This window comes from Mauremys mutica, chromosome 1 (genome assembly GCF_020497125.1).
Source record: "Mauremys mutica isolate MM-2020 ecotype Southern chromosome 1, ASM2049712v1, whole genome shotgun sequence".
In the NCBI taxonomy this organism is placed as follows: Eukaryota; Metazoa; Chordata; order Testudines; family Geoemydidae; genus Mauremys; species Mauremys mutica.
The window spans coordinates 100,549,818-100,565,076 of NC_059072.1; the positions used below are offsets into that span (position 1 = coordinate 100,549,818).

The 15,259-nt window shown below is 41.1% G+C and overlaps 1 protein-coding gene across 11 annotated transcripts in view; it reads right to left on the reverse strand.

The window, feature by feature from the left end:
- Positions 1-15,259, reverse strand: part of CHST11 (carbohydrate sulfotransferase 11) — a 290,174-nt gene that overhangs the window by 138,683 nt on the left and 136,232 nt on the right. For all 11 annotated transcript variants that reach the window (XM_044987540.1, XM_044987562.1, XM_044987578.1 and 8 more), the window contains one exon: positions 3,879-3,964. In XM_044987540.1, the coding sequence (XP_044843475.1) occupies positions 3,879-3,964 (86 nt within the window). The remainder of the gene's footprint in view (positions 1-3,878; positions 3,965-15,259) is intronic.

The following is a 15,259-nucleotide window of genomic DNA, read 5'->3' on the forward strand; positions in this document are numbered from 1 at the left end:
GCTACCCGGAACCCTCCAGCTCCATTGCCCTCCCCCGGACAATGTCTTCTATTTATGAGCTGGGCTCTGCCGGGTCCAGCAGCCTCTAGTGGCGGCCAGCAGCACTGCACAGAACATTAATTTCTGCACAAATTCTGCATTGCACAGTGGTGCAGAATTCCCCCAGGAGTATACAATATCACTAGTCACCTGATGCTGGATGCTTTCCCTCTTCCCTTTGGAGCTATGTGACAGAATGAGTCTACTCTGTTTTGTCAATTCATCTAAAGTTTGACTATATTGCCTTAATATGGTACTTGTGCATGTGAAAGTCCCTCACTGAAAGCCCCAAAAAAGGAAGTCCTCTGTCCACAGAATACATACAGCATAGGGAGGGCAAACTTCCTACACATGGTCCTCTTATTATACTTCAAACCTGACACAGAGGGACCATGTGTAGGGGCAAGAAGCCTGTTCCTATCTGTGGAATTGTGCAGTGGGTCCAGTACAAGGCTGTGCATGCACTTAAGTAAATGGGACTTAAGTGGTGCAAGGACTTTGTGCTGGCCCCTCTACTGAGCGGTGAATTTCACTATCTATATCCATTAAATCTTACACTTCTCTTGTGAAGCTATTAACAAAGGATGTCAATTACAGCCCATTGGGGTGGCAATCTTTTGTGATGAGGGCACTTATCCACTGAGCACGGGACTGAAACCTCTAAATTTGGTTTGCGTAGGCCACTGGACATCCATTAAACAGCAACAAAGTTTGGTCCCCTCTGGATTTGAACCAGCAAGATAAAGCTGAAGTAAAACTATTTTTACAATAATTTATCAAACAGAGAGATTCACCAGAAAACACAGCATCTGCTACCAACTCCATAAAAGGAGGAGGAAAAGAGCAGACCAAATACACTGGTATATTTTTGTATAGCAGATACTACAGGCCTCACTTGGTGTAAATCAATGCATCTCCATCGGGCTTTATAAATACAAGGCTATCCCTGTGTCGAACATATAACAAGAAAACTTTTTGAGAATGGCATGATTTGTATTAGCTATGGGAATATCACTAAACCCAATAGTAACGTTATCGCTCTTATTACCAGAGGGCTCAATCCTGCTTCTTTTTCCATTGATGGCAGCATTCACGCCAACTCTGAGAGCAGTACCTGGTACAATACTAGCTAACAGATGCGTAGGCTGAAAAATTCTGAAAGCTGCACTTTAGCATTCTGTAGGTGAAGGCAGCAAACTAGCCAATGGGTTTCTCTGATTATTAGAACGTACAGTTGTAATAAAAACATGCAGCTGGACAAACTAAATATTTAAAGTTGCATACACTGAAAGAATTACAACCGTATCTAGCCAAAGCCAGATTGCTGCAGGGGCTCTCTCAGCGGTTTAGTCTGGTGTTTGAATTGCGCAGACTCCCTGGAGCGACAAGTACCTGTAGACCTTCATCTTACAAAGGTAGCTAAACTGAATACCAAACAGATTATTGTGGCTTTGTGTGCATGTGCGTGTCTTCTTTTGGCTGAGCCCTTAACACCTGCAATCCTTTATGATATGCCTGGACAGTATTAAACATCCAGTGGCATTTTTCATAAGAGAATGAGGTTTGTGCTGCTGTCCTTGGCCACAGGGGCGGCTCTAGGATTTTCGCCGCTCCAAGCAGGGCGGCACGCCGCGCGGGCCGCTCTGGCGGTCGCTGGTCCCGCGGCTACGGTGGACTTCCCGCAGGCATGCCTGCGGATGCTCCACCGAAGCCGCGGGACCAGCGGCCCCTCCGCAGGCACGTCTGCGGGAGGTCCACTGGAGCCGCCTGCCGTCCTCCCGCGGGACGCCGCCCCAAGCGCGCGCTTGGCGCGCTGGAGTCTGGAGCCGGCCCTGCTTGGCCAAAACTTTCTATTTCTCCAATTATCATGACTTCTGAGTTGTAAGTCACTGATCAGTGGAGGACTGGAGAGAAAGGATAAGAGTTCGCTCATACTCCCCTGACAATGGTTGGGGGACTTCCTGGGGGATTCTGACCCACAGCTTGAGAACTGCTGCTCCAAACCATAATCTGGCTTCCTATTCTGCTACCTTCCAGGCAGTAGAGAGATTTTTTCCCCTTCTTATGGATAAGAATGTAGCTGTGACTTAATGGGGGAGGAAGCTCAAAGAAATAAAAGAAATATTTCAGTGGAGACCCACAAATCAGCTTGTTGTTAATATCTCCCCCTCCACCCACTGTCTCTTGCTGTTATCATTTCCCTGAAATATATACATCTGCATGCTAACAGTAAAGTGTCCACTGGAATACTCTTGAACCATGTGCTGCACATAAAATCCAGTCCAAAAAGCAGCAGAATATTCTGCCTTTTTTATGTGCTAAGAACAGAAGAGGCCAATGTACTGATGGAAATTTTGTGTGTGTGAAAAACGTCATCTGCTTAGTTCAACACCGGCTGCAAGAAATGCTGAACTTATTCAAACATTGACTTTTCAGGCTCCCTCCACAAGAGAGATTGGGAAGGAATTCTAACGCTTTACAGAATACTTGATCAAGACATAGAAAAGAAGGGGGGAGCATTAAGAGAGCTGCCAGCTGGGTTCACTGCTTGCAAAAGGTTAGAAAACCTGTAGTTCACCAAATTTGCAAGGCATCAGATTAACACCTTATGAGGTATTCCTCTGTTCTTTTCATACGGGATGACCTTTGGCAATGGGACTATTAAATGGCAAGAAGATTTCAACTGACGCACAGCAGACCCCAGACACAATAGACAAAACTTTCTTCTCCCCACCAGCCCTTTTGTAAAAGCTTTTCAAGAGTTTATTATTTTTCCTTTGCAGCATGTTTGTTCTTATGGAGAGTGCATCTTCCATTTAGCAACATTGATTGTACATCACTTGTAACAGGTGTTATTACAAAAATTGGTAAGTTCGTGTTCTCCGCTACTTGTAGAATTGAGATTTAATTAGGAAACTAATGAATGCTAATAAACACAAGATTATTGGATGCCTGCACTTTACTCCTTTGCATAATAGATATTGTATCTTTAGATTGTTGACAATATTTTATAAATGTATTAAAATCACTTGGCACTTATTTTGTGTACTGTATAGCGATTCTTTTCATAATCAATAAGTATTTAAAACATTTACTGCCTTGTTAAATCTAATGAGTTAACCTCACTTTCCTAATAGCTAACTCAGTTTTGCAAAATGTATTAACTTGGATATAAATATAAAATAGGCAGCTATTAAACCCTAATAAATACTGTATGCTTAGAAGTCAGCTGCCATTTTCTCTCAATGGCAGCGCTTCCTCTCAGTTGCCAACAGGAAGCGCTGTGCTTGAATAAGCCAATTCAGCACCCACATGGAGACTAAGTGAGGAGCAGCAGAAATTGGAGACCTGAAATTGAGATGCTTTTTCGCTCTGGATATCACAGTGAGAAGAACTCAGGATATCTTTACTCACATTGAGTAGTCCCTTCCCCCACAAGTAGCCTCAATGATTTCAGTGGGACTAATCATGGCATAATGTAGCATTCAGTGATATCATGATCTGTCTCACTGGAAAATATTCAGCTTGTTTGGACTGCATACCTGCGACCAGCTTTGATTGGAAAGCCATCTGGGCTAGCTGGAAGTCCATCCACATTATAACCCGAAAACAAATGTGTCTTACAGCAGTGCCATTGTAACCCACCGTCACCTGATCTACAGAGGACAAAACTCTGCTACAGCTTCCCGCTAGGAGACTTAGTCCTTTAGCTCAAGCTGTGGTTTAGCTGTGCAGGTCCCAGGATGAACATGATTATGCTATGGGGAAGAAAAACCCAAAACTCTGCAAGTAAATATAGGCTGTGTTTGTTGGATGGGCTGCAAAGTTGATACACTCACCTGGATGGGATTGTACAGTTCCTGGAGCGGGCTTCTTGACCCCTTCCGACAACAGATGTCCATTCCAAATGGATTTCTACGTATTACTACAGGGTAAAATGGAAATTAATACAGGTTAAGAAAGGCTGAATTAAAAAAAAACAAACAAGAACATAGAGTACATACATTGAGGAGAGGGATTTCAAGAAATACCAAGGAATTCCAGAAATGATTCTGCGTTTCTTAAAACATCCATTTCACCTGCCCTAGCAAAGATTTAAGAGCAGAGTGCATTGGAATATTCTGGGCTTGGATCCACAAAAAGGGGGTTCATCCCTTTCCCTTCCCATCAAATAAGTGTCGCCAACATTTTTCATACCGGGGTGCCTAAAGTTAGGCTCTTAAAACCATATTTAGGACTCTAAATAAAAAGTGGCCTAATTTTAAGCACCTGTGTCTCCCATTGTTTCTAGAGGGCCAAATTACCCACTGTGCCCAGCATGTCTGAAAATCAGGCCATTTCCAGTTAGATGCCCGACAATGGATCTAGCATAGCCTCCTAACATTAAGCACCTCGATTTGAAGTTTTTGGCCTATGGCTTCAAGTTTCTTGACACCACAGACAGATAGTAGCATGTGTGACATGAACACTGGCTCAATCTGAATTTTTTGGTTTTTTTTGCACTGAATACTGTATCTTGGATAAGCGATCCAACTACTTGACCTCTTCTTCTCCTGGACTGTGCCAGTCGAACAAGCCAAATCAATAATGCTATGTTTGTCCAGTTGCACACAGGCAGGTTTTCAAAAGGTCTGATCTATGAGTTTCTTACTATAGTTAATTGCAGTCATTTTAGTACTACAAGAGCTTCCAGGGAAGGTTTTTAAACTTGGGCCCTGATCCTGCACACAGGCATACACAGCAGACCCTGGCATCCATGCAGACCCCAAAATCTTCTGCTTTATCAAGAAGGGTCCAACCCATGTGGAATGGATTGTTGGACTGGGGCCTCATCCTGTACATGCAAAAATCAGATTAAAATGTGCCTTAACTGGAAGAGGGGACTCCTGAGAGTCCAATAGCATTAACTAGAGTCAATCAAAGTATTAATATAGTTATGTACACCGCTTACATAAAAGGACTACAGTTTCTTTCAGAAACATCTCAAACCAGCACATTTTACAACAATACTATTCTGCAGCCTTTGGGAAATAGTTATAGAATACAATGGTGCATTTTTTCAGTGAATGGAGGTAAAGCTAGTACTTAATACTTAATCATAATTAATATTTCAAGTAGTATGAACAATGGAAGAGTCTCTACAGAGGTGGCATAGAACATCCAGTTTCAGTTTTGAAAGAAAATAGATTCCCTTGTCCACTTGATATTTTAAAATTAAAAGGTAATTGTCTAATAAAGTGACACGCTGCCTTTCCTCTGAACACAGAAAGACGCTGTGGGTTTTGTAATGAGATTCAGATGTATGTGTCTAGTAAACAAAACATGCTAAATGTTTTGATTTGTCTTCACAATTAAAATATTGGATGTTACTACAGGCTATAATTTTAATTTACATATTTAAATACCTGACTAACTTCCAGACACTTTTAGTCATGCAGCTAAATATTTTAATTACTAAATTTTTGTGCTATGTTTATTTTACAAAGTAAGTTAAAATTGTTATCTTTAAAAACAAATTTCCCTTGTGATATAACACCATAGATGATTAACACTGAAAGCATTTTTAGAATATGCCTTTTCACTATTTCTTCTATTTGTAGTTTTCATTTCCTTCAGTTTGGCCTTTTGAAAATAGATTGGTCTGTCTCAGTTTTGTTTTTAGCCAGTGTCTGTTCAGTTTCATTATCTGGCTCTCTTGCACTAGCAAAGTGCTTCAATGTTTGCATTGCATTCCCTGCAGGGGAAGGTTTAAAAAACCCTTAAAGTTTTTCATGAAATTAAAAAAGTGAATAAACATTTCTAGCAGCTTTTGTAAAACTTTGTGGCATTGAATAGCAAAGAAACATAACTGCATTACGAACATGAATGATGTATTTGCCTAGATTCACAGACCCACTGTACACAAACATTTAGGGGAAAATCCTGTCCTTGCTTCTCTGTGGTATACGTGGGTGAAGGAGAAGTCAAGAGACAGAACCAATCTGTTGCCTGGAAGCCACCCAGCAGTTAAATTTAAAAAGGAAACATCTTTCCCTCTCCCCCGCCAAACATGGCAGCATTTAAACTATGCTGCTTTCATCATTTTGGTATCCTTCCTCCCCAGCCATCTCCTCTTTTTTCAGTCATCCTAACTATAGCGTCCCTCCCTGGCCAGTAAAATCCCTGTGCTGAAGCTCACTTAGCAAATCCTTTGCAAATCACTTTGCAGCTAAGCTCCCCCATCTGCCCAGGACCTCTTCCCAAAACAGAGCCAATACAGTACACAGCCTTCACACATACCTTCCTTAAGCTACTTTCATTTATATTTATAATACAGGAGCAGAGAGGAAGGGAATGTTTCAATGTATCCAAGTGATCAGATTTTGATTAACCAGCAGCTGAGACACAGATTCCTTGTTCCAAACCGTTCAATCGCACTGGACAGAAAAAAAGTGCAGTGTGCTGTTCCTTAATTTATTATATCATTTTTCATTTCCATTAATTAGGGTTAACAGTAAAACACATACAAGTCGCCCTCCCTGGTTCACCTAACAGGCAGATCTTAACACAGCAACGCCTTATATGAAGCAGCAACTGTCATAAAGCTTTAAAAAATTATTCACACATCATACAAGATTTGATTCCCAGATGCATACAAGCAACTACAAAAAATTTTACTTCCAAGCAACAGCTAAATGCCAGTGGGGCTTCAGCCATTGAAACCATTAAATCTTTATTTTGTGAGTCCCAATATTATTTAATTGATTCATTTTTCCAATCAAGTCTTTAAACCAAGATTTAGGAATTAGCACAGCCATGTGGCATCTTAAACACAGGGCTTAACTCCCTGTTTGTCAGTTTCAGTAACAGGACATGCTTACGCTGAGCGGGATTATATACATCTGTTTGTGCGCACCTTGGAAATACCTGTTTGGGATTGGTCGTTCACATCTGAATAAACAATTCGCTTCATAAAATATTTCCCTTACCAAAAACAGAACACATACTTTTCGTAGACATGTCCCTCCCAACTTTGGTAGGCTACTTGGGGACTAAAATAAGTGATACCCCTCCAATTTGGTGTCCCGTTTAATTTTCTTGTTGAAAATTGACATCAGAAATAAAAAATGACAAAACTGAGCTTATAGGAAGAGTCCTTGACACTAGAAGAAGAAATCCCAATGGATTTTAAGTTTTCTACATTAATTTTGTGTGTCCCTGTGACCCTATGAGCCTCCTAATGCCAGAGGCTCACTGGTATCACTTGATGAGTTTCCGCTGGCCTAACCAGTTCAATATACCCCAATTCACTGATGTTAAAATTTGTATCTAACATATAATTGGAAAACTAATAACTCAGATAATATCATTGTGTGATGTGTGTATGGAGTGTGCATTAAGAGTTCCTGATATATGCTGGAATTATGACTAAAGTGTATTTAAACCAGGCATGTCGGGGGAATTGGCATTCAGGTCTGCCCTAGATAAAGGAATGTGTTTTGCTTCTTTGACTCATGCAGAGACAAAGAAAGGTCTATTTACATATCAGGTCAACAAAGCTATCAAGCTAACAAGCATGGGAGGAGACAGCTTGGTGTCTACACTGCAAGAGGGAAGAAAAACTTTATCTAGGCTATAAAGACAGGGGATCTGAACCTCAAGTGATAAGCAACTGAATCATCTGATTGTATACAATATTCATGTATTATAAAAGTATAACAAATGTGATATTTTATAGCCTTGTGAATTGTATGTATTAACACTGCAAAAGGAATTATGGATTGTGGTGGGGTGGCTGCCCCACACAGGAAGAAGAAGGGGTTAAAAACAGCACCAGAGAGGCTGCACAGAACTAATAAATCAGGAAAGGGCTTATTGAGCCCACCAATAGGGGGGAAGGCTTGCTGGAGCAGCCAATCAGGGCCAGCGAGGACCATATATAAAGGGCTGCTCAGCAGTGCAGAAGGGAGTCTCCCCCTAGAAGGCAAGGGAGGAGGATTGGCTGCCTGAAGATAGAGCGGTGCTGGGCTGAGTGTGAGGGTGAGCTGCTGGCTGACCACTTCCAGGCTGGGACCTTGCTACAAGGGCTGAGAGGGTGCAAGAGCTATGGGGGAAGTGGCCCAGGGAAAATAAGCAGCAGGTTGGAGGAGGGCAGTAAATGGCTGCTGGCTATGGGGTCCCTGGGTCAGGACCTAGAGTAGCAGGTGGGCCTGGGTTCCCCTCCCCTTGCACCCCATTTGCCAATGAGGAGAGTGGCTGGTATCCAGACTGCAGTTTGCCCCTGAGGCGAGGGGCTGGATCTTGGACTGCAGTTGGCCACTGAGGAAAGTGGCAGGACTAAGGACTGCTGGTCCCCTGGAAGGGGAGAAAATACCAGAATGGGGGCACAGCCAGAGGACCATGCCCAGAAGAGGAAACTGCGGTCTAAGGAGCGACACAGGTCCAAAGAGTGGAGACAACAGTGATGGTGGGTGTGACGCCACTAGCTGAAGGTGCACTGGAAGGGCTGAGAGCTAATTCCCAGGATGGCCAGCAGGAAGCGCCGGGGTGGTGAGTTGAACCCTGTTATACATGGACACTCATTAATATTATGCTTATAGTCTTGTCACCAAAGAAAGGGAGAAACAGGTCTCTCCCACACAGGAGAGAAAGCAGCTATCTGTCTCTGTCCAATGAAATTAAGCAAGGTATGACCAAAAACAATGGAAGCCCTATTTACATTCAAATCAGGAAGGGGGTGGGAAGATCACAGGACAGCATGAGGTCTTCCAGCCTCTTGAAATTAGGCCTATACCTTGCTAGATTGAGTTTGAGACTTTTTAGATGGTTTCTCTCACCAATCATTCTTCTTCCTAGCCACATCTGACTTTCCCATAGTCAGGACCTTCCACCAGACTATAAGGTGCTGACTTCCCTTGGTCAGCCTAGATGAAAGATCTTTGTCTAGTGATGGATGCCAAAATGGCTGTCTGTTTGATTATATCTGAAAGTTCAATGGCCTTGATCAGGATTGCACCCCTGAAGTGTGACAGTACCCTCTTAGTGTAGGTCTTTGTCACACATTTTGTCCCACAATTGGACAGTGGCAAAATGGGAGATGCTCTTAGAGCTACAAATATATTTTTAAATGTTTCTTTTTCCAAAAGAGGTGTATTTGTACCAGAAGCACAGCAAGAAACTGGAAATACAAACATGGTTTACCCCAAGTTTTCCTATTCTCTTCCAAAGCAATCACCCCATCTATTAAAGGCCAAGTTCATCCCTGCTGTAGTTGGCACAATATGATCAAATACACATATCTACTACGGTGTATAACATGATAATTTCCTTGAGGCAACATTTCTTATGATGTGTGTCAATCTCTTCAGGCCTATTCTCATCTACACTATGGCCTCTTTACACAGCTCTGGCAGTGCAAAGGGCACTTAAATTGGGTTTAAATTTCTGTTACACCGATTTTAAGACCCCTTTACAGTCTCAGTAGTGTAAAGAGGCCTTCCTGTAAATGAAAGTAAGGCCCTTCATCTTTATCAGGTGTTTTGTTGATTTACTAGATATATTTCTATAAACTGCATTAGTTACAGCTGGAAGCTCTGATTAACAAGCAAAAGCAGTTTCTGCAGAAACTGATATCTTACAGTGCTCTAATAAAACACCAGATGAAGACAAAAAACCTGCCAACTGCCATAAAAAATACTAACCAAAGACAATTAAACATTTTACACTATAGTGTATGTAGCACATGGCTTACTCATGATTTTTATCCCAATGGTCTATTGCACTAACATTGTCTTTCCTGTCATCCTCGTATTAATGAGCCACAAGATAATTTAACAATAAATCCTCAAAACAAATTTCCACTTGCTCCTTCTACACACAAAGCAGCATTACTTTGTCCAGTATATTACATTAAAGAAAGCACTGTTGAACATCAAGCACCAGGCAAGCTAATGCACTTGTTTATAAAAGTTTGTAATTTTATCAGTTTAACCCCAAATCTGCAAAGCACATGCTTAACTTAAATATATGCTTAAATCCCTCTCTATTCAGCAAAGCCCTCATGCACATGTTTAGCTCTCACTGAAGTTAATGAGACTTAAGCATGTGCTTTGATGTTTAGGGGCCTCATTACAAATTGGTCCCAACTAAACCTCAGAACCAAAACTTTGCAGAAATTCAACTCTTCATACACATTGTATGAATTGGTTCATAAGAACAAAAACTTAAGAATGACCATATTGGGTCAGACCAATGGTCCATCTATCCCAGTATCCTCTCTTCTGACAGTGGCTGGTGCCAGATGCTTCAGAGGCCCTGAACAGAACATAGCTATTATCAAGTGATCCATCCCCTTGTCGTCCAGTCCCAGCTTCTCGCAGTCTGAGATTTAGGGACACCAGAGCATGGGATTGCATCCATGACTATCTTGTCGAATAGCCACTAATGGACAAATCCTTCATGAACTTATCTAATTCTTTTTTGAACCCGGTTGTACTTTTGGACTTCACAACATCCACTGGCAATGAGTTCCACAGGTTGACTATGCATTGTGTGAAGAAGTACTTCCTTATTTTTGTTTTAAACATGCTGCCTATTAATTTCATTGGATGACTCTTGGTTCTTGTATTATGTGAAGCGGTAAATAACACTTCCCTATTCGCTATCTCCACACCATTCAATTCCAGGCAAATTGGTGGAAACTATAGTAAAAAACAGAATCACCAGTCACCTAGATTAACACCATTTGTTGGGAAGGAGACAACATGGCTTTTGTAAAGGGAAATCATGCCTCACCAATCTATTAGACGTGATTGAGGGTATCAACAAGCATCTGGCCAAGGGTGATCCAGATGATATAGTGTACTTGATCATTCAGAAAGCCTTTGACAAAGTCTGATATATCAAAGGCTCTTAAGCAAAGTAAGCAGTCATGAGAGAAGAGGGAAGGTCCTCTCCTGGATGAGTAATTGGTTAAAAGATAGCAAACAAAGGGTAGGAATAAATGGTCAGTTTTTGCAATGGAAAGAGATAAATAGCAGGGTCCCTCAACGATCTGTACCGGTACAGTGCTGTTCAACATAGTCTCAAATAATCTGGAAAAGAGGGTAAAACAGTGATGTGGCAAAGTTTGCTGATACAAAATTCTCAAGATAGTTAAGTCCAAAGCTGACTGTGAAGTGTTACAAAGAGATCTCAACAAAACTGGTGGAACAACATGATTGATGAAATTCAGCGTGGGTAAATGCAAAGTAATGCACATTGGAAAAAATAATTCTAACTACACATATATAATGATGTCTTCTAAATTAGCTGTAACCGCTCAGAGAGCTTGGAATCATTATGGATACTTCTCTGAAAACTTCTCATTGTGCAGCATCAGTCAAAAAAGCAAACAGAATGTCAGGAACCATTAGGAAAGGGATAGAAAATAAGACGTGATAAGATGTCTAATAAGGGAGAGGGATAGCTCAGTGGTTTGAGCATTGGCCTGCTAAATTTAGGGTTGTGAGTTCAATCCTTGAGGGGGCCACTTAGGGGTCTGGGGCAAAAAATCAGTACTTGGTCCTGCTAGTGAAGGCAGGAGGCTGGACTCGACGATCTTTCAAGGTCCCTTCCAGTTCTAGGAGATTGGTATATCTCCTATTATTATTATAAGACAGAAAATATCATAATGCCACTATACAAATCCATGGTGTACCCACACTTTGAACATTGTGCCCAGTTCCGGTTGCCCCATCCAAAAAGGATACTGTGGAACTGGAAAAGATTCAGAGAAGGGCAACAAGGATCGATGAAGGATCTGGAATGGCTTCCACACGAAGCAAGATTAAAAAGACTGGGACTGGTCATCTTAGAGAGATGAGTAAGGGGGGAATATGATAGAGGTCTACAAAAACATGACTGGCATGGAAAAAGTGAATAGAGAAGTATTATTTACCTTTCCCAGAATACTAAAACCAGAGGTCACCCAATGAAATTAACAGGCAGCAGGTTTAACCCAAGCAAGAGAAAGTACTTCCCCCCACACAATGCACAATTAACCTTTGCAACTTGCTGCCATGGGGTATATTGTGATGGCCAAAAGTATAAGTGGGTCCAAAACAGAACTAGAAGAGTTAATGGAGGACAGGTCCATCAATGACTATTAGCCAACATGGTCAGGGACGCAACCCCAAGTTTGGGGTGACACTAAACCTTTGACTGCCAGAGGCTGAGCGAGTGGATAATTCCAACTACCCTGTTTTGTACACTCCCCCTGAAGCTCAGGTACTGGCCACTGTCAGAGACAGGATACTGGGCTAGATAGACTATTGCTCTGACCACTGTGGCAGTTCTTATCTTCTTATAAACAAATCTTACCTCTGAGTTGAGAGAGCACCAGTACAATAATGACCCATATGTAGTGTCTGCTTAAATTATTTCAGGACTAGGAGAATTCATTGATAGCTTCTAGGAAAATATATCCAGACATGTTGGTGTTAAAAGCAGCAATTTGATCTCAGATATACGTCACATTAACTATATATAGTGCTTCCTAGCATACCAGCATTCTCTAGTATCTATACAGAAAGCATACAGAGATGTAATGTAGCAAGGTTCTGCCAAAACGACTGGCAATTAAAATTTACATCCCTCAAATAAAAACACACTTTGGAAGACCGAGTTAGGGAGAAGATTTGAAGCTTTGATATACCATGGTTCACATGCCAAGCCAGCTGTGGTCCTTGGACTTGCTTCTATAATCCTATAATTAATGCTTTTACCAGCCAGTCTCCTCCTCAAGTTATGAGGGTGGCAATTTACTTTGCTTCCAAATTCCTAGGCCACACGATCAGCTCTCAACAGAGAGTGCTAAAAGTGCTCCAGGTAGTACATTTGGTGGTAACCTAGCTATGTCGCTCCAAGATGCATCCTGTGACGTTGCACTCTATGATTTTATGAAAGTATGCTGATGAGTGTGAATATAATGTAACTAACATATGCTTCATGCAAAAGGTCTCTTGTAAGGTAGCATTACAAAGCTTATATCTACTGAGTGTGGTCATCCTATTTGTATGAATGTATCATTCTTGTATCTGAAACTAGAAATATGAAATATAACTCTGAGGACCTATTGTAATTATGCAAAGTGTGGACCATTAATGGTGGTTTGGAATCTTGATGGCTCCTATTAACCAGGACAATTGTCTGTAGATGGCTCTGTTTTACTTGCAAGTCTTCCTGTATACATGCGTGCTGGCAAATGGGTAATGAAGTCTTACAGTGACATGTGATCATGTCACCCGAACTGGAATCCATCTTTAACCTGGTACTTTTCCATTCAGAAGGAGGGGTGGAACCCAGAGAGGGACAGAGGATTCCCACCTTATGCAAAAGATATATAAGTGGGTAGTACAGAACAATGGGGCAGCCATCATGAGAAATCCCCCAACTACTATCTGAGCTGGAACAAGGGCTGTAGCAGGGAAAAGGATTGTGCCCAGCTAGGAAGGCGTCCAGTCTGTGAAACTTATTGAAACATCTCGGAGGGTGAGATTTTATCTGTATTCAGTTTTATTACTGTATTAGGCTTAGATTTACGTGTTTTGTTTTTATTTTATTTTGCTTGGTAATTCACTTTGTTCTGTCTGTTACTACTTGGAACCACTTAAATCCTACTTTCTGTATTTAATAAAATCACTTTTTACTTATTAATTAACCCAGAGTATGTATTAATACTTGGGGGGAAAGAGGGGTGCAAACAGCTGTGCATCTCTCTCTATCAGAGTTATAGAGGGCGAACAATTTATGAGTTTACCCTGTATAAGCTTTATACAGGGTAAAACAGATTTATTTGGGGTTTGCACCCCATTGGGAGTTGGGCATCTGAGTGTTAAAGACAGGAACACTTCTTAAGTTGCTTTCAGTTAAGTCTGCAGCTTTGAGGCACGTGGTTCAGACTCTGGGTCTCTGTTGGAGCAGACTGGTGTGTCTGGCTCAACAGGACAGGGTGCTGGAGTCCCGCACTGGCAGGGAAAGCAAGGGCAGAAGTAGTCTTGGCACATCAGTTGGCAGTTCCCAAGGGGATTTCTGTGATCCAACCCGTCCATATCCAATGTTCAAATAGCTCTGAAACAGCTGAACTCAACAATGGTTAGATGAACATAGGGAGAAAATTGGCAGATACTTGGGTGAACTACTTCTTTTCTTTGCTTCATGCACACTTCAGAAATTTTGGGAAACTGAAAATTATTCATATTGAAGCATATGAAACTACTTAGACCGTAAGCATTTCATAGGACCCCTGCTAAGCACTTCCACAATACAAATGATGTGGAAATAAAATAAAAGCCATATCAACTCCAAAATTCATGCTTATACACTTTAGAAAAGCTAGTGGAATCAGAAAAGGCAGGTGGTGTCTTTCCAGAGCAACTACATGGCCTATAAGATGGAAGCCCAGAACTCCTGAGTTCTAATCCTACCTATGCCAGTAACTGGAACGACAAACAAAAGGAGAGAAAGAAAAGTTAGAGATGAAAAGAAAAAATGATGAAAGGAAATGGAACAACAAGCATCATAAAAATAAAATTAAAAGTTCACCTCCGTGTGAAATGTCAGAAAGATGGGTGAAAATGATGTGTATTTGTCAAAAGCCTTTTGCAGATCAGGTGATAGAAGGATACCAGGGCACAACAAGTGAAAAAGATAATTACTATTTCTGCCATCGTAGTTAGAGAAATGAGCAACTGACATTTCAAATAGTGTGCTCCTGCATTCAGAAGCCACTTATGTTGCCCCCATTATGTAACACCGTAGATGTCAAATGTTGGCATTCTCAAGACTTCTGTGGAGTACCAGTTCTCCACACTACTATCTAGTGACTTTATTCTACTGAGTAATGTTTAATTTACATTGTTTGCACTATTCTAATTACTCCCTGTTTGCAACATAAAGCAAAACAAATGTAAGAAAGTTATCACTATTGGCTGTTTCTTAAATTAACTGTATCTCATATTACAAACATTTGAAAAAAGTTCTAACAAAATATTAATTTTTAATTTTTCATTAAATTGGTTCAAAGTACAATGACAAAATATCCTAATACAGCATTGCTTAAACCGATATGCATAATTCATTCACTTATTAAATCTGTGTTGAATACAAGTTACTTCATCTTGTGAAGGAAAAATATTGTGTCTAGTGTGATCTACAAGGGAAAAATGCATCCTCAACACAAGTTTGAATGAACAGCAAATAA